General features: G+C 40.3%; 1 protein-coding gene and 1 non-coding gene across 3 annotated transcripts in view; one reads left to right on the forward strand and one right to left on the reverse strand.

The window, feature by feature from the left end:
* The window catches only part of GRIA1 (glutamate ionotropic receptor AMPA type subunit 1), a 245,710-nt gene that overhangs the window by 20,651 nt on the left and 199,384 nt on the right, over positions 1–25,675 (reverse strand). For both annotated transcript variants that reach the window (XM_038772259.1, XM_038772260.1), the window contains exons 12-13: positions 16,038–16,236; positions 11,815–12,062 (exon numbers count right to left, since the gene is read on the reverse strand). In XM_038772259.1, the coding sequence (XP_038628187.1) occupies positions 11,815–12,062; positions 16,038–16,236 (447 nt within the window). The remainder of the gene's footprint in view (positions 1–11,814; positions 12,063–16,037; positions 16,237–25,675) is intronic.
* LOC119920647 lies at positions 17,308–17,445 on the forward strand. The gene has a single exon (XR_005448378.1). It is a non-coding gene; the product is annotated as a small nucleolar RNA SNORA7 (small nucleolar RNA).

Here is a 25,675-nt window from a genome sequence, read left to right on the forward strand (position 1 = left end):
GAGATCTGTAGTCACCAAAGTATAGCACTACACTACCAACATGAAAGATGAAAAAGACAGTGGCACATTTTTAGTATTAACTCTAATTTGGGATCTCTGGAAAGTTTAAATCAGGGAAGAAGCCCAAGATAACCTCAAGATTTCTTGGCATACTCTAAGGATAAAATTAAGGATCTGGGTTTTTCGATAGAGGAGCTTGTTTATCATATAATTGGGGGAAAATAATTAGAAATCACAGGAGGACAGTTTTAAGAAGACCTATTGGATGATGTCTTTAAGTATGGTAAAGATTCATGAGCTGAAGTCTGAACCTGAATTCTGAGTAAAATAGTTGTACCTCCTTTAAATAAGAGTAAAAGGCATCACCAAATGAATCAGTCCTGGATGGGCTGAATGCAAATATTTGTACATAAGGGAAAAGCAGATAGGTGCCTTGAAATGATCTGAATATAGGAAATTGTTGAGAATAAGAAGTGAAAAGACATTTTTATTTGCATGTTGAAAATGTAAGTAACCACGTGAAAAGTAAATTCATATTAAGTTCAGTTAGGTAGGTAGAATTTGAAAGGTTATCAGTAGTACCTTCTTCATATTGTTTAGGGAAGTTATTCTACTCTGAGGGAAAACCCTTATAACCTGCCTCCCAGCACAGAGTGATAGTACTTAGACCTCATTACTATGAGCCATTACTCAACTCTATTCCTCACAGATGGAAAAGATAAGCTCCTTGTTCTTCTGGAGTTAAAGAGAAACCTCAATTAAAATGCAAAGAATTTAAAAGTCTTCTTTAGGTAATACATGGGAAATTCAAGTTGTCTTAACCTATGATTATACCAGATGGCTTTCTTTCCCTTGTGATGGCACAGATTACAAAATGATGGATTCTTCAAGCAGGGAACCACATTGCACACAAAAATGTACAGGATTTGGTCTTTAGCCATTGGCTCACAAACACACCTAGGTAAATGGTGAAACTCTGCTGTTAGGTTGGGAACCCCACTAGGAACAATAGTTTTTATCAAATGATGGGATCTTAAATGTAATTTCAGATCTTCCCATCATTCAGGCTTGGGAAACATAAGGTTGACAAACTGAATCCAGCCCACCAAAGAATTTACTGTGGCTCATGAGGGTGATGAAGTCTGCCCGCTGTTGATGCTGTATCCATGGTCGGAGGTTGGAGTTGCTGGCTCAGAGGCAAGTAAGAGCCATGATGGCTGTAAACTAGCTGTGGGCAGGGAATGTGTCTGTTATATTGTTGTATTGTACTCCCCCAAGCGCTTAGTACAGTGCTCTGCATACAGTTGGTGCTCAATAAATATGATTGACTGACTGTAAGCACAGCTATTTCTGCCTATCATAGTCTGTCCTCCTCTCTTGGGGCGGTAGCAAGGAGAAGTATCCAGTCTGTAAGTGTTTTGAAAAAGTGGCTCTCCAGACCAATGAATTTCCTACCCCATGCTAGTTCTAATCAAGGCACTGAATTCAAAGAAAGTGTGAAAGAATGCTGAGGAAATGGAGAGTCCAAGTCACTGAAATGATCTCAGAGATCTATAGTCACCAACGTATACCATTATACTACCAACATGAAAGATGAAAAAGACAGTGACATAATTTTAGTATTAACTCTAGTTCGGGATCTCTGGAAAGTTTAAATCAGGGAAGAAGCCCAAGATAACCTCACGATTTCTTGGCTTACTCTAAGGATAAAATTAAGGATCTAAGTTTTTTGATAGAGTAGCTTGTTTATCATATAATTGGGGGGAAAATAAGAATTAGAAATCACAGGGGGACAGATTTAAGATTTAACCAATGGTATTTATTGAATGCTTAATTTAGGCAAAGCACTCACCTAAGCTGGGAGAGTACAACATAGTTGGTAGACATGATCTCTGCCCACAATGAATATATAGTCTAGAGGGGGAGATGAACAATATAAATGAATCATTTACAATATACAATTTTTACATATGTACCTTAAGTGTTGTGGGGCTGAAGGCAGGTGAATACCAAAAGCCCGATAGTCATAGGTCAAGTGCATAGGTGATGAAAAGGGAGAGGGATCTGGGGAAAAGAAGGCTTAATTGGGGAAGACCTCATGGATATGTGACCTTAATAAAGCTTTGAAGGTGGAGAGAGTGGTGGTCTGGTGTAAATAGAGAGGAAGGGAGTTCCAGGCCGGTGGAAGGATGTGGGAAAAGGGTCGGTGGTGAGAGAGACAAGATGGGGGCACAGTGAGCAAGTTGGCACTAGAAGAGGAAGTGTGTGGGCGGGACTGTAGTAGGAGATCAATAAGATATGGTAGGAGAGGATGAGATGATTGTTTTAAAGCCAATGGTAAGGACTTTCTCTTCGATGCAGAGGTGGATCGGTAACCAGAGGAGGTTCTTGAGGAGTGGCGAGACTTAGACTGAACTGTTTTTTTTAGAAAAAATGATCCAGGCAGCAGAGTGAAGTATGAACTGGAATGAGGAGAGCCAGGGTATTGTAGGGAGGTCAGTGAGGAAGCAGATAATAATAATAATAATAATGATGATGGTATTTGTTAAGCACTTACTATGTGCAAAGCACTGTTCTAAGTGCTGGGGAGGTTACAGGGTAATCAGGTTGTCCCATGGGGGGGGCTCACCATTTTAATCCCCATTTTATGGATGAGGTAACTGAGGCACAGAGAAGTTAAGTGACTTACCCAAAGTCACACAGCTGACAATTGGCGGAGCCGGGATTTGAGCCCATGACCTCTGACTCCAAATCCCGTGCTCTTTCCACTGAGCCACACAGCTTCTCATGCAGCTGAGACATGCAGAAATTTTGTGAAGGAGAACTGACGGGATTTGGTGATAGATTATGTGGGTTGAATGAGAGATATGAGTCGAGGGCAATGCCAAAGGTACGGGCTTGTGAGTTAGCATAGTGGTATTGTCTACAGTGATTGGAAAGATGGGGAGGTTAGGGTTTGGGTGCTGAGAAGCAGCGTGGCTCAGTGGAAAAGAGCACGGGCTTTGGAGTCAGAAGTCATGGGTTCAAATTGTCAGCTGTGTGACTTTGGGCAAGTCACTTAACTTCTCTGTGCCTCAGTTCCCTCATCTGTAAATGGGGATTAAGACTGTGAGCCCCCATGGGACAACCTGATCACCTTGTAATCTCCCGAGCACTTAGAACAGTGCTTTGCATGTAGTAAGCACTTAATAAATGCCATTATTATTATTATTATTATTGTTAAAGATAAGGAGTTCTGTTTTGGACATGTTTAGTTTGAGCTGTGGCAGGACATTCAGGTAGAGATGTACTGAAGACAGGAGGAATTGCAACACTGCAGAGGAGAGAAGTCAGGGCTGGAGATGTAGATGGGAATCATCTGCATAGAGTTGTAGTTGGAGCCATGGGAATCAATAAGTTCTCCAAGGGAATGGGTGTAGATTAATAGAAGGCGATCCAGAACTGAGCCTTGAAGGATACCCACTGCATAGTTGTAGTTGGAGCCATGGGAATCAGTAAGTTCTCCAAGGGATTGGGTGTAGATGAATAGAAGGTGATCCAGAACTGAACCTTGAAGGACCCCCACTGTTAGAGGGTAGGAGACAGAGGAGAAACCTGCAAAAGGGACTGAGAAGAAGTGGTCAGAGAGATAGGAGAACCAAGGGAGGACAGGGTCATTGAAACCAAGTTTGGATAATGTACAAGGAGAAGGGCATGGTCCACAGTGGCAAAGGCAGCGGAGAAGTCTAGGAGGATAAGGATAGAGTAGAGGCAGTCAGAGTTGGCAAGGAGGTTAGTTAACTTAGAGAGGGCTGATTCTATTAAGTGAAGGGGGCAGAAACCAGATTGGAGTGAATCAAGCAGAGGAAGTGGAGACAACAGGTGCAACAGGAGTTTGTAGGGGAATGGTAGGAAGGCGAGGTGGCAATACTGGAGGGAGCCATGGGGTCAAGGGAGCTTTTTTCTAAGATAGGGATACAAAAGCAAGTTTGAAAGCAGTGGGGAAGAAGCCATTGGAAAACTCTAACAACACAAAATTGTCTAGAAACCTGAAACGATAAAATGAAGGTATGATAAAAAAATGGAAAGAAATATGTATTAGAAAGTATTCCTAAAATGTACAGTTGTCTAGACTGTAAGCTTATTGTGGGCAGGAAATGTGTCTACCAATTCTGTTATACTGTTCTCTCCTGAGTGCTTAGTACAGTGTTCTGCACACGGTAAGTGCTCAAAAAAATGCGATTGACTGATTCCACTCTTCTGTATCATGAGCAGTTACTGTTAGTTCCCTGCTGCAGGAGATCACATTGGATGCTACAATTCAGAATTTTAAATATGTCCCCTAAATAGTCCCTATATCCATGCTAATATCTGTTATATGCTGCTTCCCCCTCATTATTTGTAATCAACTCATTTATGAAACTTATTTGTAAGTAAGAGAGAGAAGCAGCATGATCTAGTGGAAAGAGCACAGGTTTGGGAGTCAGAGGTTATAATCCTGGCTCCACCACCTGTCTGTGTGACCTTTGGTAAGTCACTTAATTCCTTTTTGGCTCAGTTACCTCATCTGTAAAATGGAAATTAAGACTGTGAGCCCCATGTGGGAAAAGGACGCTTAGTACAGTGCATTGACACATAGTGCTTAACAAATACCACTAAAAAGATGAAAAAAACCCAACCAACCTTATGTCTACCTGCCTCCCTGACTAAAAGCTTAGGACAAGAGCTTAGGGCAGTGCTTAGTAATACCAGCTGTTTAGTAATTCAACAGTCTGCCTGCATCAGTGGAGTGAATTAATGATTACGAAAAAATGTTAGCCCTCTATCTGAGGTTAAAAACTTGGGAGTGAATTACTGGTCTCATTTACCTGACAATTGATTTCATTAAAGAAAAAAAAAAACTTCCAAACCAATTTGGTAGTTTATGGAAGCGAGCATGATAGAGTGGAAAGATCAAGGCTCTAGGAATCAGGAGACCTGGGTATTAATCCCAGGTCTGCCACTGACATGCGCTGTGACACTGGAAAAAGTTAATTAATCTCTCTGGGCTTCACTTTTCCTATCTGTTTAATTGGGATAATAATCCTTGCCTCTCCCTCCTTTAATAGGGATGCAGTGACGGCACAATGAGACAAGTAATGCAGGAGGACAAATAAAAATGCTCTATTAATTCAAGGTACTACTCAACATGCACTAAAATGTGAATCTTTGGCTTAAGAAATGTAACATTATCAGCATTCTTTCTTGTTATCCTAAATACAGATTCCAGGAATGCAGTTATACCAGCTCACTTTGCCATAGGGTCCAATTCAAGAGAAAGACAAGTTCTTTATCCAGAGGTAGGCACTCAGGATATGAAAATCAAAAGTCCACCCTCTTTTAAAAAAAAAAAACCTGCTATTTGTTGATCACGATGTTCCAGGCACTGTACTAAGTGCCAGGGAAGATTCAAACAAATCAAACTGGACATAGCCCATATCCTATATGGGGCTCACAGTATTATTCCCCATTTTACAAATGAGGTAATTGAGGCACAGAGCAGTAACATGTTGCAATAACATGATTCCACAATATATTGATTTAATATCCTTTATTTTAGAATGCGTTATATTTTTTTTACTCTCCTTGGGCTACGGTGATATAAAAATCCAATCTAATCTCCTGTCATGCTGTGTGAGTTTACCATGCCTTTCTGATACTTCCAATACTATCCTGTTGTCTTGCATGATGAAAAATCCTCATCTTAGAAATATAGTTCAAATCATCCTATGTCCAAAGGCACAAAAATTAAATTGATTTCAGGGGGTAAGAACAGTCTGGAATTCTGTAACTTCATGTCTACTCTAGAGTTGATATTGAGGAGTAATGGGAAGTTTAGTATGTAAAAAAGGTCACAAGCAGCATCAGACATCATATTTAACTCAACCAAAAATCCAATCTGTTGCGGCTGATTTTCTATTTAGATTTCCTATTAACAAGTGTTAAATTGAACAAAGAAAAACCCTAGTTCTGGCCATACCTGGATCACTGTCAACTTCCTAGTTCTCTTTTCTAGGTTTAGAACAAATCCAATATAAATATTAGTGGACTGGAAAATGAAATCAAAGGAATTGCAAGGCTGAAAGTGGCTTTCGGAGAAAGAAAAGCTACTATTTTTGATAGAGGGAATCTCTTAGAAGGCAACAACTTAACATCTGTATATCAACAGGAGAAAACATTATAGTGAATGCAAAATTCCCAGTGCACACTTGAAACCCTGTCTAGCAGAGTGGTGCAGATAGTTTTCTATTTTCCAAATCTCCGACAAGATCCATTCTTCCCACCCCTTCTACTTTCTCTTGTTCCTTTGTACTTGCATTTACTCCATCAGCAGTTATAGTAAAACTGAGATAAAAGGAGTCAAGGCATATTATTATTGATGTATTATTTGATTCCCACCTTGCGTGAACTAATCAATCTTGTATTTCATAATCTGTTGAAATTTGCACATGTTTTCTGGGAAAATTTACAAAATGTACAAAGCATAGAGATAATTACCACTGTGATGTGTTCATCCATAACTTTCTCGTGAGGCTTCTGATGAGATTTAAAGATTCTGGGGTCCTTTACCAGGGTAACTGGATGGAATAAAATGTTTAGAATGATATAATTCAAAGCTTTGGTGTTCATCTGTTTGCCTATTCATGGTATCCTCTGTGGCCACTTGTTCTACAAGTGACACATAAACTGCAATTACTGCATATGGGAAGAATGGAATCTTATTGTATATTATTATTATTATCTTATTGTAGCCTGCCTCTAGGGCCCTGTCTCCCTGCTATTGAGGCTTTAAATAGGGCAACAGCAGCTGGAAGACCCTGGTGTCAGTGGTAGAGTAGCCATTTTTCTGTGTTTTTTTTTTTTTTTCTTTACTCGGTAGTTTGACTTTCAACCATCCTGCCCCCTGTCAAGTACTAATATGGCACTGGAATTCTTTGTGCTTTATGCTTTGTGTTATGCTGTTTATCTGTCATGGCTCAGCAGCCGAGTTCCGTGGCTCAGAAGTGACTTCCAAATTCCTGGGAAGGAACACAAAGGCTCGAGAGCAGATGGGAGAGTACCAGAGGCCTTCCCAGTGACCTTGGGCAAGTCACTTCACTTTTCTGTGCCGTAGTTACCTCATCTGTAAAATGGGGAATAAGGCTGCAAACCCCTCGTGGGACAACCTGATTACCTTGTATCTTCCCCAACACTTAGAACAGTGCTTGGCACATAGTAAGCACCTAACAAACACCATTATTATTATTATTATTATTATTATTATTATTATTATTATTATATGCTCTAAGGTTCAGAGAAGTGCTCAGCAGGGTCTTCAAAGTGGTGTCATTTTGTTATGCTGCATGTCCAGTATAATGCACGTGATATCATGTGTGTGTGTGTGTGTATCTGATATCCATAGGATTGACAAACTGAGTCATCAGTCCAAAAAGAAGAGTTGTTTTTTTTCCCCCCGTGAACGTAAACAATTTATCCTCCAAATCCAACACTGCTCCAATGCCAAGTTGGTCTTTGGACATGAACAGTTTGAGACCACCATATCTGGTGAGTGGCAGAATAGGGCTGGGACTCATGATATTTGTACTGGAACCATTGTACAACTTTGTGTCCCCTCAGACTTTTTCCTCCCCATTCTGCTTCCTTGCCCCATCTCAGTCTTCTCCCTGACCTGTAAAAATCTCAGGAAGTTGGGATTCCCACCCCCATTTCTGTCACTACCAGGACCATGGAACCACAACTGTATAATTATGGCTTCTTAGTCCTAGCTCTTTGCCCCTCCAGAAAGCCTCTTTATAATTGGGTGACAATCATATTTTAACTAAATTAGTGACAAGAACAGATGCAACTGTAGTGCAGAAGAAACTAAATGACAATTCTCTAATGAAATGATAGGCCATGTATGTGATTGTGGTTTAAAACGCTCTCACTAGTTTAATGTTTACTAATATGATGCATAAGTACAGTAGATAAGGACCGACGTAATTACTTTTCTAATTTGGGATATTTTAAAGGGTTAAATGTACCCCTCATTCTGGTTAACCAAGGAATATTTAAGGAAGAAAAGTCATTCCCTATCTTTATCTAGGGATAGATGCATAGAGATAAAGACCTGTCAATATCAGAACAGATACACAATTCTATGAACACATTTTTGAAAATTAAGGGGAAAATAGACTCTCCTGTTTAATGGGCTCTATTTTGATACATCAAGAACAAGGACATTAAGTTCACAGGGTTACCATGACAACAAACATCCCTTGTTATGCATCAACCGTCCCTTGTTATTATCAAAAAGATAAAGTCCGATTAAAGGAGACCATTTTACCCTGGGTCATTGTGTATTTACTCTATGCAGTTAGTTCTCAAAGATAACTTCAAAAAAGGGGCTGTTGGGGGGCGGTGGTTGTAGTGGGGGTACCTAGCTGAAAATCAGGATTTTGTTCTTAGACCTGGGTTCTGTGGGAGAGGACTGAAAATTGCTCTTAGAGAGAAGTATTTTATTTCAGGTACCCAGGGAATTTTGGATGCATTTCTGATTATTGTTGCTGCCAGGAAAGAAAAGTCCTCGGGTTGAAAGTGGATTTTTTTTTAACTTTTTCTGCTGTTAAAGGAGAGGTCCTAAAATCACTTTAAGCACACACAGCAGTATGATTCTTCTACAACTATTCTGAACCCCAACACCTGTGAAAATCATAATTTAAGGAAGAAAGCTTCTTGGGGTTAGTTAAGTCTAGACCAAACTAACGAGGTTGAGTGGAAATTGGAGCAGGCCTATCCTCCAGAAACCAGGCTGAAAGTACAAAATCATTTCAGCTAAGTGGTAGACGGCAGATTTTGCTACAACCACCTCACTATCTACCCAAGAGGAGAAAACATGTAGAACTGTTCCTTCAGTCAGTTTTAAAGTATTGAAAAAAAAAAAAAACACAACAAAACTTTAAAACTGGTAAGTCTCAGTGCAGCCACCTTCTTGTTAAAAACGAGAAAAGGTAAATTTTACAATTTGGAATTAGATTTTTATGGTTGCCCCAACTCTGATATTTTCCGGAGTGTTAAAGTTATGCCTAATGCAATCATTGTGAATCTCTAAATGTTCTGCATGAAATGGGTGTTTAATTGGTAAGTGTGAGGAAGACACTGTAATCTTACTGTTCCAATCTGGGGAGAAGAAAATGTCTCCAACCCTGGGCACCCACCAAGAAAATTCTAATTAGATCATAAGATTTGGAGGGGGGGTGGGCAACACGAGGGATCTCCACCTACTTAGTAAATCACTGACTCATTGTTTGCCTACAGCTTGCTAAGTAAGTTGAAGTGTTTGCATATCAACTTCCCCTGTTCATTTTCCAATAAGCAGAATCTATGGTGGTCATAAAAGTTGTAGTTAGATACTGTTGAGTATTCCCTGGATACAGTGCTGTACATTAAGTGCAGAAATACAAGTCACAGATGACTACCTCTTTGAGGGCAGGGATTGTGTCTACCAACTCTATTGCACTATACTCTCCCAAGCACTTAGTGCAGTGCTCACCACATGGCAAACACTCAATCATCAATCCATCATATTCGAGTGCTTACTGGGTGAAGAGCACTGTATTAAACAGTTGGGAGAGTGGAACTTTGCGGAATTGGTAGACAGGTTCCCTGCTCACAGTACCATCGATTGATTCCATCCACAAGAGGTTTATCCAAGGTAAATCTTGTAAAATAAAAACCCATATAGGAGGACAGAACACATATGGCTTCTGTTCGAAAGAAATAACCACCGGTCAAATGGAAAATCTAGCATTTTCCCACCTAAATAAATACCATTGAATGATCTAGAATGACCAGATAATTTCTACCCAGGACACATTAAGGAGTTAAAAAGAAACACTCTGTCAGAAATTAAGCCCTCAGATGTTCACAGGAGCAATACTTGGACCAGAACGATAGGATCGATATGAATGGGCCTGACTGGCTTCTGCTCAGTAAACTCTGGGAGCTTTGCTTGTAGCCATTAGTTAGAATTAAGGATGGGCAGTTCAGATTTTACATCATCCTGCTGTCCTGGGAGAAACCCAAAACTAAGATGGGAAGAGACGATCAAAAGTCCTGGCACATCAATAGAAGAACCTGTAATTGGTGAAACATATCTCCAGATCATTAGTAGGAGGGCAGGGATTGTTTTTATTTAAAAGGGGGTTTGAAGAAGAAAGTGTGATTTACGGTGGCAGTGAAAGATCAAGAAGATGGAATAGGCTGCCACTCAAAGCAGGTGAAGCCTTGACTTTTAAGGGGGCTGCAATAGGACAAAGACTCCAGAACCATCACGAAACACTTAGAAGTACCTCCCTGGATTTTACTTTGATCCTAAAAATGAAATGTATTTTTCTCCTAGTATCTATTTCAGCATCTGCCAAACCTGAAAGTTTCTTTTATCTATCCAAAGGAGAGCACAGGAAAATGGCCAATCTCCCATTTACTTTCTTAGTTTTTCTCAGCTTTTTCCATGTCCTTATACCTAAATCTGGATTCACAGGATTGATGATTAAATTACCCATCTACCGTACTGCCCTATACTTCACAGAAGACTCCATGCACCATGTCTAATTACCAGGTTAGCTGAAAATGCCTTGGGAGCTTGAAGGCTCTGCTCAAATCTAGAGAAAGTTCATGGCCAGTATTGTTTATGGTCATGATGTGGTGAGCTGGGATGAAGTCTTGACATCTGGTTACATAGCATTGCGGTCAGTAGAGTGCATGAAACCATGGTAGGCTTACTTCTGGCCAAAGTCCAATTTCAAGCATTTCCCTGTCATGGCATCCTGGAAGCGGGGCTGAAAGTCTTATATGTTGACTACCCACCTGTTCTGTCTGGCTTTGGACTTAACAACTTATTTTTCAGGATGGGGCTTCAAGGTGCTGTTGAATACAGTGGAGAACATTGTCTTCTGTCCCAGCATTGTCTGTCTTGGGTTTTAAGACCCCTTACTTGTGTAACAGATCAACTGGGAAAGAGTCCTTAGGGATTTCCAGAAAGAAATTCTTAGTTGACTAATGCTGGCCCGGTCTGGTTATGTGGATGGGATGCTTTAAATAAGACTAGACTCACTCTTCTCTTCTGACGCCCAAGCAGTGAAAGGAAAAAGTAATTCTAGAAGTCATTCCAGGAAACCCGTCTTCCTTGACTCACTTCTGGATCGGCACAGGAGATGAAAGTGCTACAACATAGCTATATGAATTCAAAATCAGGTTTTCTTCCTCAGATGTGCTAATTAAGACGCTTGCTAAAAAAAGCTGGACTTGGGAAAGCTGATCACCTCCTATTTTCCAGGCAATGATTTGAGCTTCACCATTTCCACTTCAGTGCCATTAACCTTGCAAGCAGGAGCCAAATCACTTATTTTTTCCAGTTGAATTTCATTTTTCCATCTCTTTTAAGACAAATGTCACACACTGCCTTTCATGCCAAGCAAGACTTCCTTCAGTGATGGATTCTGTTCTGGACCATTCGCAATGTTGTTGGGTGGTGGGTTGACAGCATGCTCTGAGAGCCCACTTGACTACTCGTTGATGACAATTTAACATGATCAGGTGAAGTGATATCTTGCAGCTACAGTCCATTTCCAAGCACAGAGCTTGATGTGTGCATTATTCCTGCTGCCATCATCAGGAGTTGAGTGGTTTAATTTCTCATGGCCCATTTGGAGGCCAGGCCCATTATGAGGTTGGTAGTATGATGGAAACTGGACTGTGGGGATGCAGTGAATTATTACCCTGGGATAATAAGAGTGTGAAACCCAAGCTACTTACCTTAGTGCTGACCCCTTGGGTGTTGCAATGCCATAGCCTTTGGAATCCAAGTTACCTCCCACCTTCATCGTGTCACACGGCTTCCGCTGCTCAATGTATTCATTCATAGTGGATTCCAGAAGGTAGGCATACTTTCCCTTTGATTTCCTCACCCGGATCATCCCCTCCTCTGTGGTCCTCACAAAAACGGAGGGCTCTGCTGATTTCATGTATGTCCACATCTTCTCAAATACAGCTATTTTCGACCTCTGCGCAGAACAAACAAACGCAACTTTTATCACCAACTGTGTTGAGAATGAGAGTTGGTGTACAAACTAATGAAAACTTGAGTGGGGCCTGATCATAATTCATGAATAAGATCAGTTTGGGATGGAATAAATCATGATTGATTTCTAAATACGAGACTAATAATTGGTAGTAGTAGGTTCATAATTGGTACCACTTGGTCCCAGAGTACATTTAACCTGAAAACAGAGTGGTAATAAAATAATTACAGAATCTTTTAATTACTATAAATTACACTGTTTACCAATGAAGGGAGAATTTAGAAATTTGGGTCCTGAAGATTTTCATTTCAATAAATGCAGTTGTACATAGCCCCAAGGATGAAGGTGTAGCAACTATCCAGGGAATTAAGTATCTTCGGACCTTTTAACTATGGTTGTCCTGCAAAGTTCAATTTTTGTTCCTCAATTCTTCTTGCTCTACACTCAAACTCCCTTGGTTTCAGCTACCACCTCTTTGTGGATGATTCCCAGTACTCAGTTTTACAGTACTCTTCCAAGCACAGCACAGTGATCTATACACAGTAAGTGTTCAATAAATACCATTGATTGATCTAATGTACCCCATAGTCCAGGATCTGACATCCCCTCCTAGGTTGCTCCATGTTGTGTGTGCATCTAGTGGTTCCCTTCCCCACAGGCGTATTTCAATTTTTCTGAGTATACAAAATGTGAAGAGCCTTGGAGTTTTTAGGTTGAAACATTTAGATTGTTTTTCCTGAAAAATTGGACAACTGCCTAAACCTATTGCTATAAATCGGCTGTGGACACAATATCCTCAAAACTACAAAGAATCAAAATGTTGGGCAATATATAGAAAGTTGTGAAAATAGCAATAAAGTTTATTTTGCTTGCACATTGAGCAAATTATGTATCTCCTAGTCAGTAGACAGCAAAAAATAGGACCTTGTTTCCATCTTTTTCATCACTGTTAAATGAATCTATCAATCAACAGCATTCCTTAATAACCTATTGGGTGTAGAGCACTCAGCAGATGGAAAATGGCAATAGAAGTAAAAGTCACGAGTTAATGAAGGAGACAGGCAGACAAATTGTTTATGAAGAGAGGGAGCAAGTGGAAGAAACAGATACAGCACATATTAGAGTATGGAAAGAGAAAGAAGTAAATAAATATAGACTATAGATCACTATATACCTAGGTGTTAGGAATGGCTACTTCTACATAAGTGCTATAGGTGTTTTGGGGGACAATTTGACCTGGGGTTGTGGAAATTAAGTGGGGAAAGATCCCTGGATGAGATAGGAGTTCAAGAGGACTTGGAAGATAAGGAGAGTGTGATTTGAAGGAGGATGGAGTTGCAGGAAAGAGGAAGGATATGAGCAAGGCATCAAAAATGAAAGAGCTGAGAAAAATACACTAAGGAGGGTTATTTTGAAACAGCAAACAGCAGAGGCTGAGAAATAAGCTGGTGAAGACAGCAGATGTGTAAGAGCAGGAAAACTGATGGATAGCTTTGAAGCCAATGGTCAGACAGTTTTGCTTCATATGGCAAGGAATGGGAAAATACCGGAAGGCTTTGGATCCCTTCTTGGTTCTCTGCATCCTTCTAGACTCACATTGCTTAAAGCCAGACCCACTGCCTTATAGGAATCTGACCACTGTAGAGTTACAGCAGGATAACTTTCTAGATTTCATGGGGGTTAACTTTTGATGTGCTATATAAGGGTGAATCACGAGCTCAGGGTGAGTTCTGGGTGAAAGAAAGAAAGAAAGGAAGAAATAAAGAAAGGAGGGAAGAAAGGAAGAAAAAGGAAGAGAGAGAAAGAGAGAAAGAGAAAGAAAGAAGGAAAGAAAGAAAGAAGGAAAGAAAGAAACAAACAAACACACCCAAAGGGAAGGGGTGTGTAGAGATGAGGAGGAAGGTGATTCAGGAAACTGGGCAAAAATGATACCCATGTAGTGGGTTATCTACATTCACTCTTGTGCTTCAACCTCTGATGAAAACATTCCCAGGCTTTTAGAACACAATATTGCTAACAACTCAGCATATGGTCTACTGTGACCTTCAGGTTTTTTCTTCTAGAAATGTGGACATTTACAGGTGGTAATCAGTAATGGGAAAGGTTAAGTGGTATCAAACTGGCATTACATATTTAATTAAAATGTGGCTTCATAATCTATTACCAATGCCAAGATTATACTACTTGGGTATTACATGCAGTAGTGTGAACATAGACTCAGGTGGGACATTTGCAGATGATGCCACTTAAATAAAGATAACAAATACACAGGAGGGCAAATGCAAAATGCAATTTGACCTGGGTATATTAAAGCAACAGGTTATCTGACAAGCAAACAGGTTGGAAAACTCCGGGGGCATGAAGAAAATTAATATGTCCTACAGATTCACACTACTGTCTGCAAACTCCATCTTTTTCTAAAAAAAAAATGTGTGTAATGGAATTGAATGGACAAACTGGTGATTTTGAAGGCATAGTTTCTCCCAGTGACAGAAAGGTACTACAGAAATGCTAAAGAAAAACATATTTGCTCTCAGCTCACATTTCCCATCTTTAGATCACTTAGCACATCACACATCTTAATTCCTCTAGCGATGAAATATTAAGTAACTTTCACTTAGGGCAACCCAACCTGGTCCAGAATTCAGAATTTCTGTCATCCATAATCTTGTTCAGATCAGCACTATCTCTTTGTTCCCTCAACCAGAATCTGAGTAAATATGTCCTAATTGCTTCTTCAGAACAATTATTTCATTTTTTATTGTTTTGAATTGGGAGAGGAATGTTTAAGATTCAAATCTGCAGGCCCACTATCCTTGATTTAGGAAAGTTAAACCAAAACAATACTGAGCTTAGTCTGGATCTGTGCACAAGGATGGAGGAGCTAATTTACTTGGGGCATAAAAGTAAGATATGAGGAGGAACATGATCAGAGACTATGAATACCTGGAAGAAAATCATTTAAAATGAACATAAAGAAGCATTTTGTTTGAGAAGATGATAAAACATGGAGGAAATTGTTTCACCTGCTACTAAGGAAACTTTGCAGGCTGACATTAGAAGGCTATTAATAGTAATGTGACAGTCAAAAGCACATTTTCAAAGGAAAGAGATCAAGAAACTGTAGTGGCAGACATTTAAAAGCAGGTTTTATTCTTCCTTATCTTTGCCTTTTAATGTTGTTTTTCTATTTTTTGTTGTTTCATCTTTTCTTGTGTTTGTCACCAACCCTCCCCATCTTATTCTTAGATTGTGGGTTCCTAGAGGACAAAAGACTGTGTCTAATTTTCATCCAGGTACTTTTTTCCCCAAGAACTTCATACTTATCCAATGGCAGATTACTTAATAGTATTGCTACTAATAAATAGTACTACTAGTAGTAATACTACTACTATTATTTTACTAGGTCAAATAAGGAATGATATTGTATGCTATAGGCTCCCAGAATGGGTAACATAAAATGCTAAAAAAAGGTCTACTGTTTTTCTTGGATTTCCTGCATAGATTTTTAGATTTACACTAATTCCAATTTTTTGAGTGAACCAAGAGGGTCTGAAAACAAGTCAGCAAAATGAAAACAGTAGAACCAAATAATCTCCAAACTGAAATCCTTGAAGGTCCCAGAAATCAAAATCAGCCCAATTACAAAGCTGGTTGTCAAAACGTTCCAGCAGGTGTGTCCAAACATTTTAATTTTCCATTTTCAAATTTTTTTCAGGAATCTTAGGTAAGATTCTAATGGAAGCCTTTAAATAAAAAAGCAGCTGAAGGATGAGTGTGAAATCTATCATAAGTCCTGCTAATTTTTCAGTTAAAGATGAGAATGTCCTGTATATTCAATACATGGACAGAATCAGGTAGCCAGAGGCCACACAAATATCTGTGTGGACGATGATCTTCCAATGGAATTACTTTTTTTTCTTTTTTTGGAAATGTATCAGGATTAGTTTTACTTACCCTAAAGAATTCCTTGGTGGATCCAGCTTCCAGAGTCCCATAGGCAATCTCCGTCTGTTTGGCCAAATCCTCTGCACTTTCAATGGGAGACACCATCCTCTCTACAGTCAAGAAGGCAGCCAGGTTAGCCGTATACGAAGAGATGATGATCAAAGTGAAGAACCACCAGACCCCACCAACGATGCGGCCAGACAGGGACCTAAGCACAAAAGGAACAAAGCATGGAAATACAAGGATAAGAAGATGGGGACACAATAAAGCACTTAAAGGCCACCTGAGACTTGCCCCCACAGCTGTCAGAACACAGTGGTTTTTGACATATTTCAGAAAAAGATGTAAGAATTAAATGGCAGAAACATTTTCCCTTCATCTCTCTCATCATTTAAGGACACCTGCATAAGGACCTACATGGGAAATTTTCATCTCTGATTAAAAAGAAAAACCTAACAAAAAACTCCCAGAACCATTTGAGATGTTTTGTGTCATCCAGAATGATACGAGTTTATTCTCCTGGACTCAGAGGCAATGAAAGGCAATTTGTTGCAACCTTTAATGAAAAAAAACATCTAGATGGTGGGATGGAATGCATTTTTGAGGCAAAGTGAGCATAATTTCATCCAAAAACAAATCTGAGGAATCTAACAATTTTGCTCTGAAGGGAAATATCCACTTGCCTGCTATGATAAGGCTTCATGTGGACAGCAAGTTAAGGGGTAATAAAGTTTTGTTCTGGATTCTTTCTCAAATTAGCAAAACATATCAGAGACTACAGATTTAGTGCCTACAGCCTAGAACTGAGTTCTGGTAATTGGTTTATTCTTTCACTTCCTTATACCTCTAACATACTTCCAGACCATTCTGCTTCTAGGCTAGGCTGCCAAGTTGAGACAAACTGTCACTTTCACACTATAAGTGATCCAAAGGTCTTCTGAAAGTTCCCATCATCACTATGGTGACAGTCAATCGCCATTAGCTAATGTAGTTCTGTTTTCCTCAATGAAACGGGGGCCAAGACATCAGAGAATGCAGATAGAGTTAGTGCATTCACTGCAGCTGGTTAACTCGAGTTTTTTCAGACTGGGTGTTAACTAATCAGATAAATAGAGTAGGGAAAATCAACTAGATTTTTTCTTTATCCATTTGTGTGTGCTTGTCCTCACACTATGGCAGCTTTGGGGATCCAAAATGATTTAAATCTAGATGTAAGCTCCTTGTAGGCAAGGAATGTGTGTGTCAACTCTAGTATATTGTACTCTCCTAAGTGCTGTGCCACCTCTCAGGGTCACACCTGGAGATTTTCCAGTATTCTACCAGTCTCGGCTACAGGAGGGAGAGTCAAGCAAAGGCCTACTTATTCCATTCCTAGTTTGGGCAGTGGTTAGCAATTGGAAGGCAATCTGCTACAAGTCAAAACTCACCCATGCTGGGCAGCAGCAGCATGGGAGAGAGTCAGGGACAGAGACTCGAATTTACTGCGTGGAAGGAGGCAATTGTAAACCACTTCCAAATTTTTGGAAGAAAACTCTGTGGATACACTACCAGAATGATTGCAGATGGAGAGTGGGGCGTTCTGGGAGAGGTGTGTCTATGGTGTCTTTATGGGTCGGAAACGACTCGACGGCACAAGTGTTTTGTGTGCTTAATAAATATGATTGATTAATTGATCATCTGCACTCTGCAAATGGATCTGCAACCACACCCATTAGGATGAAAGCTCCCCAAGGGAAGGGACCATGTCTTTTAAATCTATCGTACTCTCCTGAGGTCTCAGTATAGTACTCTGCACACAGGAGGGGCTCTAAATATTATTGGAGTAAATTCAAAAGGCATCAGTCACTCATCTGAGGAAGATCTGCCCAATAAGAAATCAAGCAGTTGTTGGGCAGAGAGGGCAGATGCAGAGAACATGGTTTCAGCCTTTCACTACTAGTCTCTGTAAGCTACCCATCCTTGAAGTCCCTGGTCACTTTAACATATTGCCTACCTAACTGCCAAATATTTCCATCATTTTACCAGTGGAGATGTAGCATGAGAGTTTTGTTAGAAAACCTTACACTGCCACAGCAGGAGTCACACAAAGACATTACAGAACACTTGGCAGAGGACATGATGTATCCCACAGTTCCTTCTCCCAGGAAAACTTGTGATGTTTGGATATACTGCACCTATAAATAAGCCAATCACAGTCATTCACTGCCTTCAGCCTTAGGAAATAGTATTGATAGGTAGAAATTTCTGAAGGATATTTTCACCTTTTCAGACTTCTGCAGACATCAGCTTTGTCTGCCTGAAGCAAGTACGATTTCTGACGATAATATTTGGTTAGAAACATCCATTTTTGGCTCCAACACATCCAGGGAAAGTCTACCTACTCAAATGCCAACCTACTGAAAACAGCAATTATGAACAACAGAAAAGATCAGTGCTCCTGATGTTTGACCCACCAAGTTTGATCTGAGTTTGACCCAAGTATCCTGTTATCAAACTGTCAGCCAGAATGGCAGGCTGAGGTTTCATGTTTTTCTATCCCTCAGCCCCGACCCTTCACTCCCTGTTACCTGCAAGATTTCGGGGTACACCTCCGGGCACAGGTTAGAGACACTACGATGGAAGCAGACACAGGGACCCCCCCCCCCCCCCAAGTCCCCGAGGTATCAACTGTCAACCAAGTCATCTCCTGAGCTACTCAGGAGGTGTGTGTTGAGGGCACAGTGTCGTGGCAAAAATATCCTTCCTGTAAAGCTCAGTCTTGCACTAGATTATTGATAATAACAATAGTAATAATAATTGTGGCATTTGTTAAGCACTTGCAAATCGTTAAACTCAGATACAATACAACTAGATGAGACACATGGGGTTCACAGCCTAGGGTAAGGGAGAACAGTTATCCTTAGTTTCACAGATGAAAAAACTGAGGCACAGAGAAGTTAAATGACTTGCCTGGGGTTGGTAGAACCAGGGTGAGAACTCAGGTCTTCTAACTCCTACTTCTGTGCTCTTTTTGCTCAGTCACATTGTTTGTAGGCCAAACTGCTTCCAGGTCATTTGCGATTTATGTACTGATAGCAGATCCCTGTACAATTAGCTGACTAATGCTGCAGTTATAACTTTGGGTTAAGATGCAGGTGGAATCCACAGATTTTTTACAAGTCATTAGGTTGGCCCTTTACAAAAACATAAAATTCCTGCTTTAAAACCGAATGAATAAGGGAGATATGGATGCTGAGAGAAGCTATTTCTTCATGATATTTTTTCTGGAGCAACTAGATTCTGTTCTCCTGTTAAACCTCCAGATAAAAAACACAGAATGAGACCTTTACTAGGCCAAAAGGAATTTAGTCTTGATTCAGGATGGACAGTGGTGATACAACGTCTCTTAATTAGTTCTTGGACACACACTGAGTTGCCTAGATATACTCCTTGTGGATAGGGAATGTATCTGGTTTTCTTGTTGTACTTTACCAAGTGCTTAATGCATTGGACTATAACTGTTGTCACTGTTTTAACTGGTGGTTAAAGGTACTCAGATCACCAGGCTACTCATCCCCTATGTATAGTCAAGGAAAATGCCTTCTAAATAAAGGATTAAAATGTATCAGTTAACTGCATAAAATCAATGAAATTGTTGCCCTTCTTTTCACTTGGGCAGATAGCAACTGGTCAGTCCCATTGATGGAGACATCACATATATTTCAGTCCTTGTCTTAGCACATATGAATATTTTCATTTCTCTATTCTGTGGCCTATTCTGCTATTTCATCAACACATTTGTACTAACTCCTGTCAAAGTCTTATTCTTCCTCCTGCTCCCACTATATTTGTAAATCACTTTTGCCCATCTGTCCACCACATTAGACTGCAAGACTCTGGAGGGCAGAGATAGCGTATTGCTTCTGTTGTTCTTTATCAAGCGCTTAACCCAGTACCTCTCATTCTAAAGGTGCTCAGTGACACTCCATCATCTCATTTTGATCAACTTCTAAGACTAATTTTAGACAGCCAACTAATAAATCTAGGGAAACCTCAGTTAAACAGCGTATAAATCATGCAGAAGTGAGAGATACATACAGCAGGTATGTGATTATCAGTTTACATATCTGACTTGTCTTTCAAATATTGGAGAATCACCCAACTGGCATTAGTGAAATATTACTGATGGGATTGTTTCTTCTCTCAGGTATAGAGAATGTATTTAGAGAAGGTGAACTAGGTAGCTCAATAACAATAATAATAGCAATAGTAAATTTGTTATGTGCCAAACACTGTACTAAGCATTGGGATAGATACAAGGTAATCAGGGTGGAGGGAGAACAGGTATTTAATCCCCCATTTACAGATGAGGAACTGAGGCAAAGAGAAATTAAGTGGCTTGCCCCAAACCACACAGCAGAATCCACTCCCCTGTCTCCCAAGCCTGTGTTCTTTCCATCAGGCCACACTGTTCAAGTGACTGAACTCAGGAGTTATATACACTCCAATCTTGCCCTTCTTGAGGACAGGACCCTTTGTCTTCTCAATAATCTAGTCAGTTCCTGTTTCAAGCCTCCCAACTTGCAGACATCCATTGAAAAATAATTGATAATAATGCTCTGTAAGTGTTCTTGCCTTCTAAAGGGAAGCAGCATGGCATAACTGTTAGAGCACAGGCCTGAGAGTCAGAAGGTCATGGGTTCTAATCTCGGCTCTGCCACTTGTCTGCTGTGTGGCCTTGGGGAAGTCACTTCACCCTCTCGTTTGTAAAAATGGGGATTAAGACAGTACGCCCTGTGTGGGACAGGGACTGTGTCCAACCCAATTTGCTTGTATCCACCTCAGCGCTTAGTACAATGCCTGGCACATAGTAAGCATGTAACGAATACCATAATAAAATTAATACTATTATTATGAATGAAGACCCTTTTTTGATTTTGGTCCTGTCAGTGCAAGAGACCAAAAATTCATTTTTTCACCTGTGACCCAGACCCAGGATCTCCAGAAATGAAAACTTAAACTAACCATCTTCTGTACCCCCTGAAAAATAAACAGATAGACACATTTTTTCCATGGAAATTATGATGTTAAAATTTAATGTCTTATTTTCAGGTTCAATGTAGAAATTCTACGACTGCTTCTCCATTCTACCGAGATTTGCATTTTACTCCTATTTTATCTCCAAGTTTCAAATGCCACTCATTTATAAACTGTATTTTCTGAGTACTTAAGGCAGATAGTCAAGGAAACTTCCACTCTGAATGATAGAAGTGTTATCTCTGGCATAATGAGAGGGCTATAGGGAGGCACTTTTCAAAAAGTGATGTGGTTCAGTGTCCATTTACATCCCATTCTCTATCGTGTAACTTCACATTGAGGTGCTGTGTTGGAGCATTTTGGGGACCCGGGTGTTCTGCACACAGTAAGTGCTCAATAAATATCTTTGATTAATTACCTTGAAACAGGACAAAAGAAAGCCCGCCAACGACAATCATCCACACTGCTTTCTCCAGTCATCAATAAATCAATAGTTTTGAGCACGTACTGTGTGTAGAGCACTGTACTTGGCATTTGGGAGTATACAATATAATAGAGTTAATAGACATGTTCCCTGCACACAGGCAGCTCATAATCTAGAGAAGGAGTTTATAGTCTAGATGTATGGGAATGTCAATACTCCAAACTTTCTTTGGAAGATAAGGGGTTCCACTAAACTATTTATTTGCCTGCAGATTATCAGCCAGTTCTTCCAAGTTTTCACTATGCACTTTGGACAGAATGCAAAGGAAGTTTTTGGGAATATTCTTCTGACAACACTTGTCTACCTGAATGGAACACAATGTCTTATCAGAAGAAACTGTTTTGCACATATAGGTGGTATTAGTCAAAATATAAGCAAATTATTTCATTCAACCATATTTATTAAGCACTGTGTGTGCAAAGCACTGTATTAAACACTTAGGAGAGTGCAATACAACATTAAACTGACACATTCCCTACCCACAATAAGTTTCTAGACTAAACTCACACTACAATGTGAGTTTTCCAGAGCATGGGTTTCTTTAATAACACAGTCCCTATGTTATTTGTAAACTGACTGTATTAGGTAATGAGCACTCTAGTTTAGTGGAAAATGCCCAGGGTTAGCCTTTCCTTGGAAGCTTGGGCAAGTCACAATACCTCTTGGTCTCAATTTCCCCATCTGCTGGAAATAATAATCCTGCCCTTTCCAACAACATTTGCTATGGCGAGGGTACGTAAAAGTGCTATGCAAAATCAAACTGTTATTTCAATCTGGAGGAATATTACCAACCTGCTGTAGTATCCGGTACCTCCTTTGAGTGCTCTGTGAATAGAGAACACTGCTCTGATTCAACCAAGATAAATTAGTGGAATCTGAAAAAGGTAACCTGAAATGATGGCTGTAGGCAGACTGGGAGGATGGACAGCAATATTTGAAACCCATTTTTCTTTGGGGAACATTCTGGAGGCAGCTTTTGAAAATACATTAGAGAGAAGGGAGATCTGAATTCTGTTAGAGATTCATTTGGTTAGTCTCTAAAACATAATCAGAACTTTTTGATGTATATCTTTAATCTCACATCTTGATTCATTTCTGCAGCTCTCTGACAGACCTCCTACTAATGACAGATCAAATTATCTTGATGAGCTTTCATCGTTTCCCCTTTCAACTCCAGGAAAAAAAAATCATTTCCCCTCATCCTTATCAACACCTCTCAAATAGCTGAAGAAGCATTGTCTGTGGATGCTTTCTCAGATGGAGGAGAAGTGGTTTTTTGTAAAGTATTTACAGCCTTAACCTAATTAATTGGAGCTATCTGTGATAGAAGGTAAAGTTAACACCATTTGTTTTCTTAAATATTCACCCGTGAAAAAAGAGAAAAACATCAACACACCTTTAAAATCAAAGTTCCATACATTCCTGAGACTAAGTCTCAGGATGCAATGGGCTGGAGAGTTGGCAGGGAAAGGAGGTAGCCATTAAAAGCTTACAGTAGTCACAATTTGGCGTAGCAAGCCAACATCTTCAACGCAAGCCGGTGAGGGAAGAGTGTTTTTTCTGCTAAACTGTAAGCACTTTGGGGCAGGGAATGTGTCTACTAACAGCAGCATGTTAAGAGAGGCAGTGTTGCTCAGTGGAAAGAGCTCGGGCTTTGGAGTCAGAGGTCATGGGTTCAAATCCCAGCTCCACCAACTGTCAGCTGTGTGACTTTGGGCAAGTCACTTAACTTCTCTGTGCCTCAGTTCCCTCATCTGTAAAATGGGGATTAAGACTGTGAGCTCCCCATGGGACAACCTGATCACCTTGTAACCTCCCCAGCGCTTAGAACAGTGCTCTGCACATAGTAAGTGCTCAATAAATGCCATCATTATTATTACCAACTCTGTTGTATTTTCCCAAGCTCTTAGTACACTGCCCTGCACACAGGAAGTGCTCAATAAATACAGAGTTGATCTGATGAAAGACCCTTTCCCCACTTTCAATCGACCTGGATGCAGTGGACTTGTTTATGTTCACGGGAGCAGCAGCACCAGGGTAGAAGTGATAGGACTGGGAGTAAGAGGAGGGTGGGGTCTGCCATATATGCTGATAGAGTTCCACACCAGATTCTCAGTAACTGCATAGATGGCACATTTTAGGCTTCAGTTCACTAAGTGATACACCTAAGAGATTCACCTCCCAATACCCAGGTTTCTGGACCGAAAAAAAAAAAAAATCCTAAAAAAATTAAAGTCCCGCTAGCCTCATTTGCATCTCCCGCTCTCCCTGCATCCTCACTGTCTCCCCTAACAAACCTCCCTGGCTTCACAACATTTTACTATTTCAGACACATTGCTAGGATTATACTCTCATCTGCTCTTGTCACCCAACACAAATGGGAAGACTAGGTCACAAACGTTCCCCTCTACAAAGTTCCACTGGGTAGGACACGTGAGGAGAATGAACAACAGCTGGAAATCCAAACAGCCTGCTGTAGGGTGAGCTGAAATTGGAAAACTTATAGCAAGGAGGATGGAAAAAGCATTTTAGCAGTACAATAAAGCAAAGCCTCAGAAAATGCCACCTAAGTCAAAACTGGGAATCAGTTGCTGTGGATAGACAAGCAATTCCCTAGACTGCAAGCACCGTGTGGGGAAGGGACTGTTTCTGATTTGATTATTTTGTATCTACCTGAGCAGTTAGCACAGTGCTTGGCAATAGCAAGTGCTTAACAAATAACAATCATCATTATTAGCACCACGGTATACTGCAATCAAGGAAGGAGGGGCTCTTTTTGAGCTGAAGCATTGTAAGGATCGAGAGACAGAGAGGCTAAAGTGAAAACAGTACCAAGCAAGGCAAACATCAATATGACAATATGGCAAGATTCTGCCTTTGTGTGTATACGAAGTGGGTCAGGACTGGGCATCCTGTATTGGGCTTTTCAGTTAAATGTACATTCAGAGTTCAATCACACTATCAGTGGCATTTTATTAGATTATAATAATTATGGTATTTGTTACGCTCTTACTTCGTGCCAGGCACTGTACTGTGAAAGTGCTGTATTCTGTATGGTTGACCTATGTAATAGATGTCGTCCTGATCCAAACCAACTGATATTGGTTTGTAGAAGCAGTGTGGCCTAGTGGAAAGACGATGGGCCACGGGGTCAGGGGACCTGCGTTCCAATCCCGACTCAGCCATATGTCTTCTGTGTGATCCTGGATAAGTCATTTAACTTCCCTTTGTTTCAGTTACCTCATCTGTAAAATGGGGATTAAGACTGTGAGTCCCAGGTGTAACATGGACTGTGTCCAACCTAATTACCTTGTATCCACCCAGCACTTAGTTCAGTGCCTGGCACAAGTAAGCAAATGCCATTAAACAAACCAACAAAAAAACTGATCTTATCTTCAGAGGGTAATCCTCATTAACTTAAGGGCAGCATTTATCATTTTTGCTCCTCAGGTTGAGGTCTCAAGTGGATTTTCAATTGAAAAAATGATCTTTAAGAAACAGCTCTGCCACAGACCTCTATGGGACTGCGGGCAAGCAACATAAAGTTCTCTGGGTTTCAGTTTCTGCTACTGTAAAATGGGGATTTAATACCTGCTCTCCCTCCTCCTCAGACTGTAAGCCTTGTATGGGACAGGGACTGTATTTAACCTGATGATGATCTTATCTCTTCCTCAGCCCTTAGTCCACATAGTAAGTGCTTAACAAATACTATAATTATTATTATCAGTAACAACTTCATCCATCCAGGCCTGGCCACTGAGTATATAGCCCTGGACTAAGTGCTGGGGGAATTATAAATGTAGAAGATCCAAGTCTTACTTTCCACCAGTTGATAATCTTGCACTAAGGATGATTGAAAAGGTCTTTCAGGGCATTCAGGATATTTACCTCCTGGGCTATAGGCTTGGAGAGAACTTCTCTTATCTGATTTTAACTATTCCTTGATTCAAACCTCTAGAATGAGGGCTCTGCCCATTTATTCTACAAAATGTTCTGGGGGTACTGCTCTGCTTTGGCACCTAGTGTTTGTGAGTTTTCTCTAAGGCTTTGTTAGAGTAGGAAATGGCAATGGAAGTTTTTGCTTTTTTTGGTGGGGAGTGTGGAGGCCCTGCCATTCAGATAGGGATTTCTTCAGTGGGAACTTGGA

This window comes from Tachyglossus aculeatus, chromosome X1 (genome assembly GCF_015852505.1).
Source record: "Tachyglossus aculeatus isolate mTacAcu1 chromosome X1, mTacAcu1.pri, whole genome shotgun sequence".
In the NCBI taxonomy this organism is placed as follows: domain Eukaryota; kingdom Metazoa; phylum Chordata; class Mammalia; order Monotremata; family Tachyglossidae; genus Tachyglossus; species Tachyglossus aculeatus.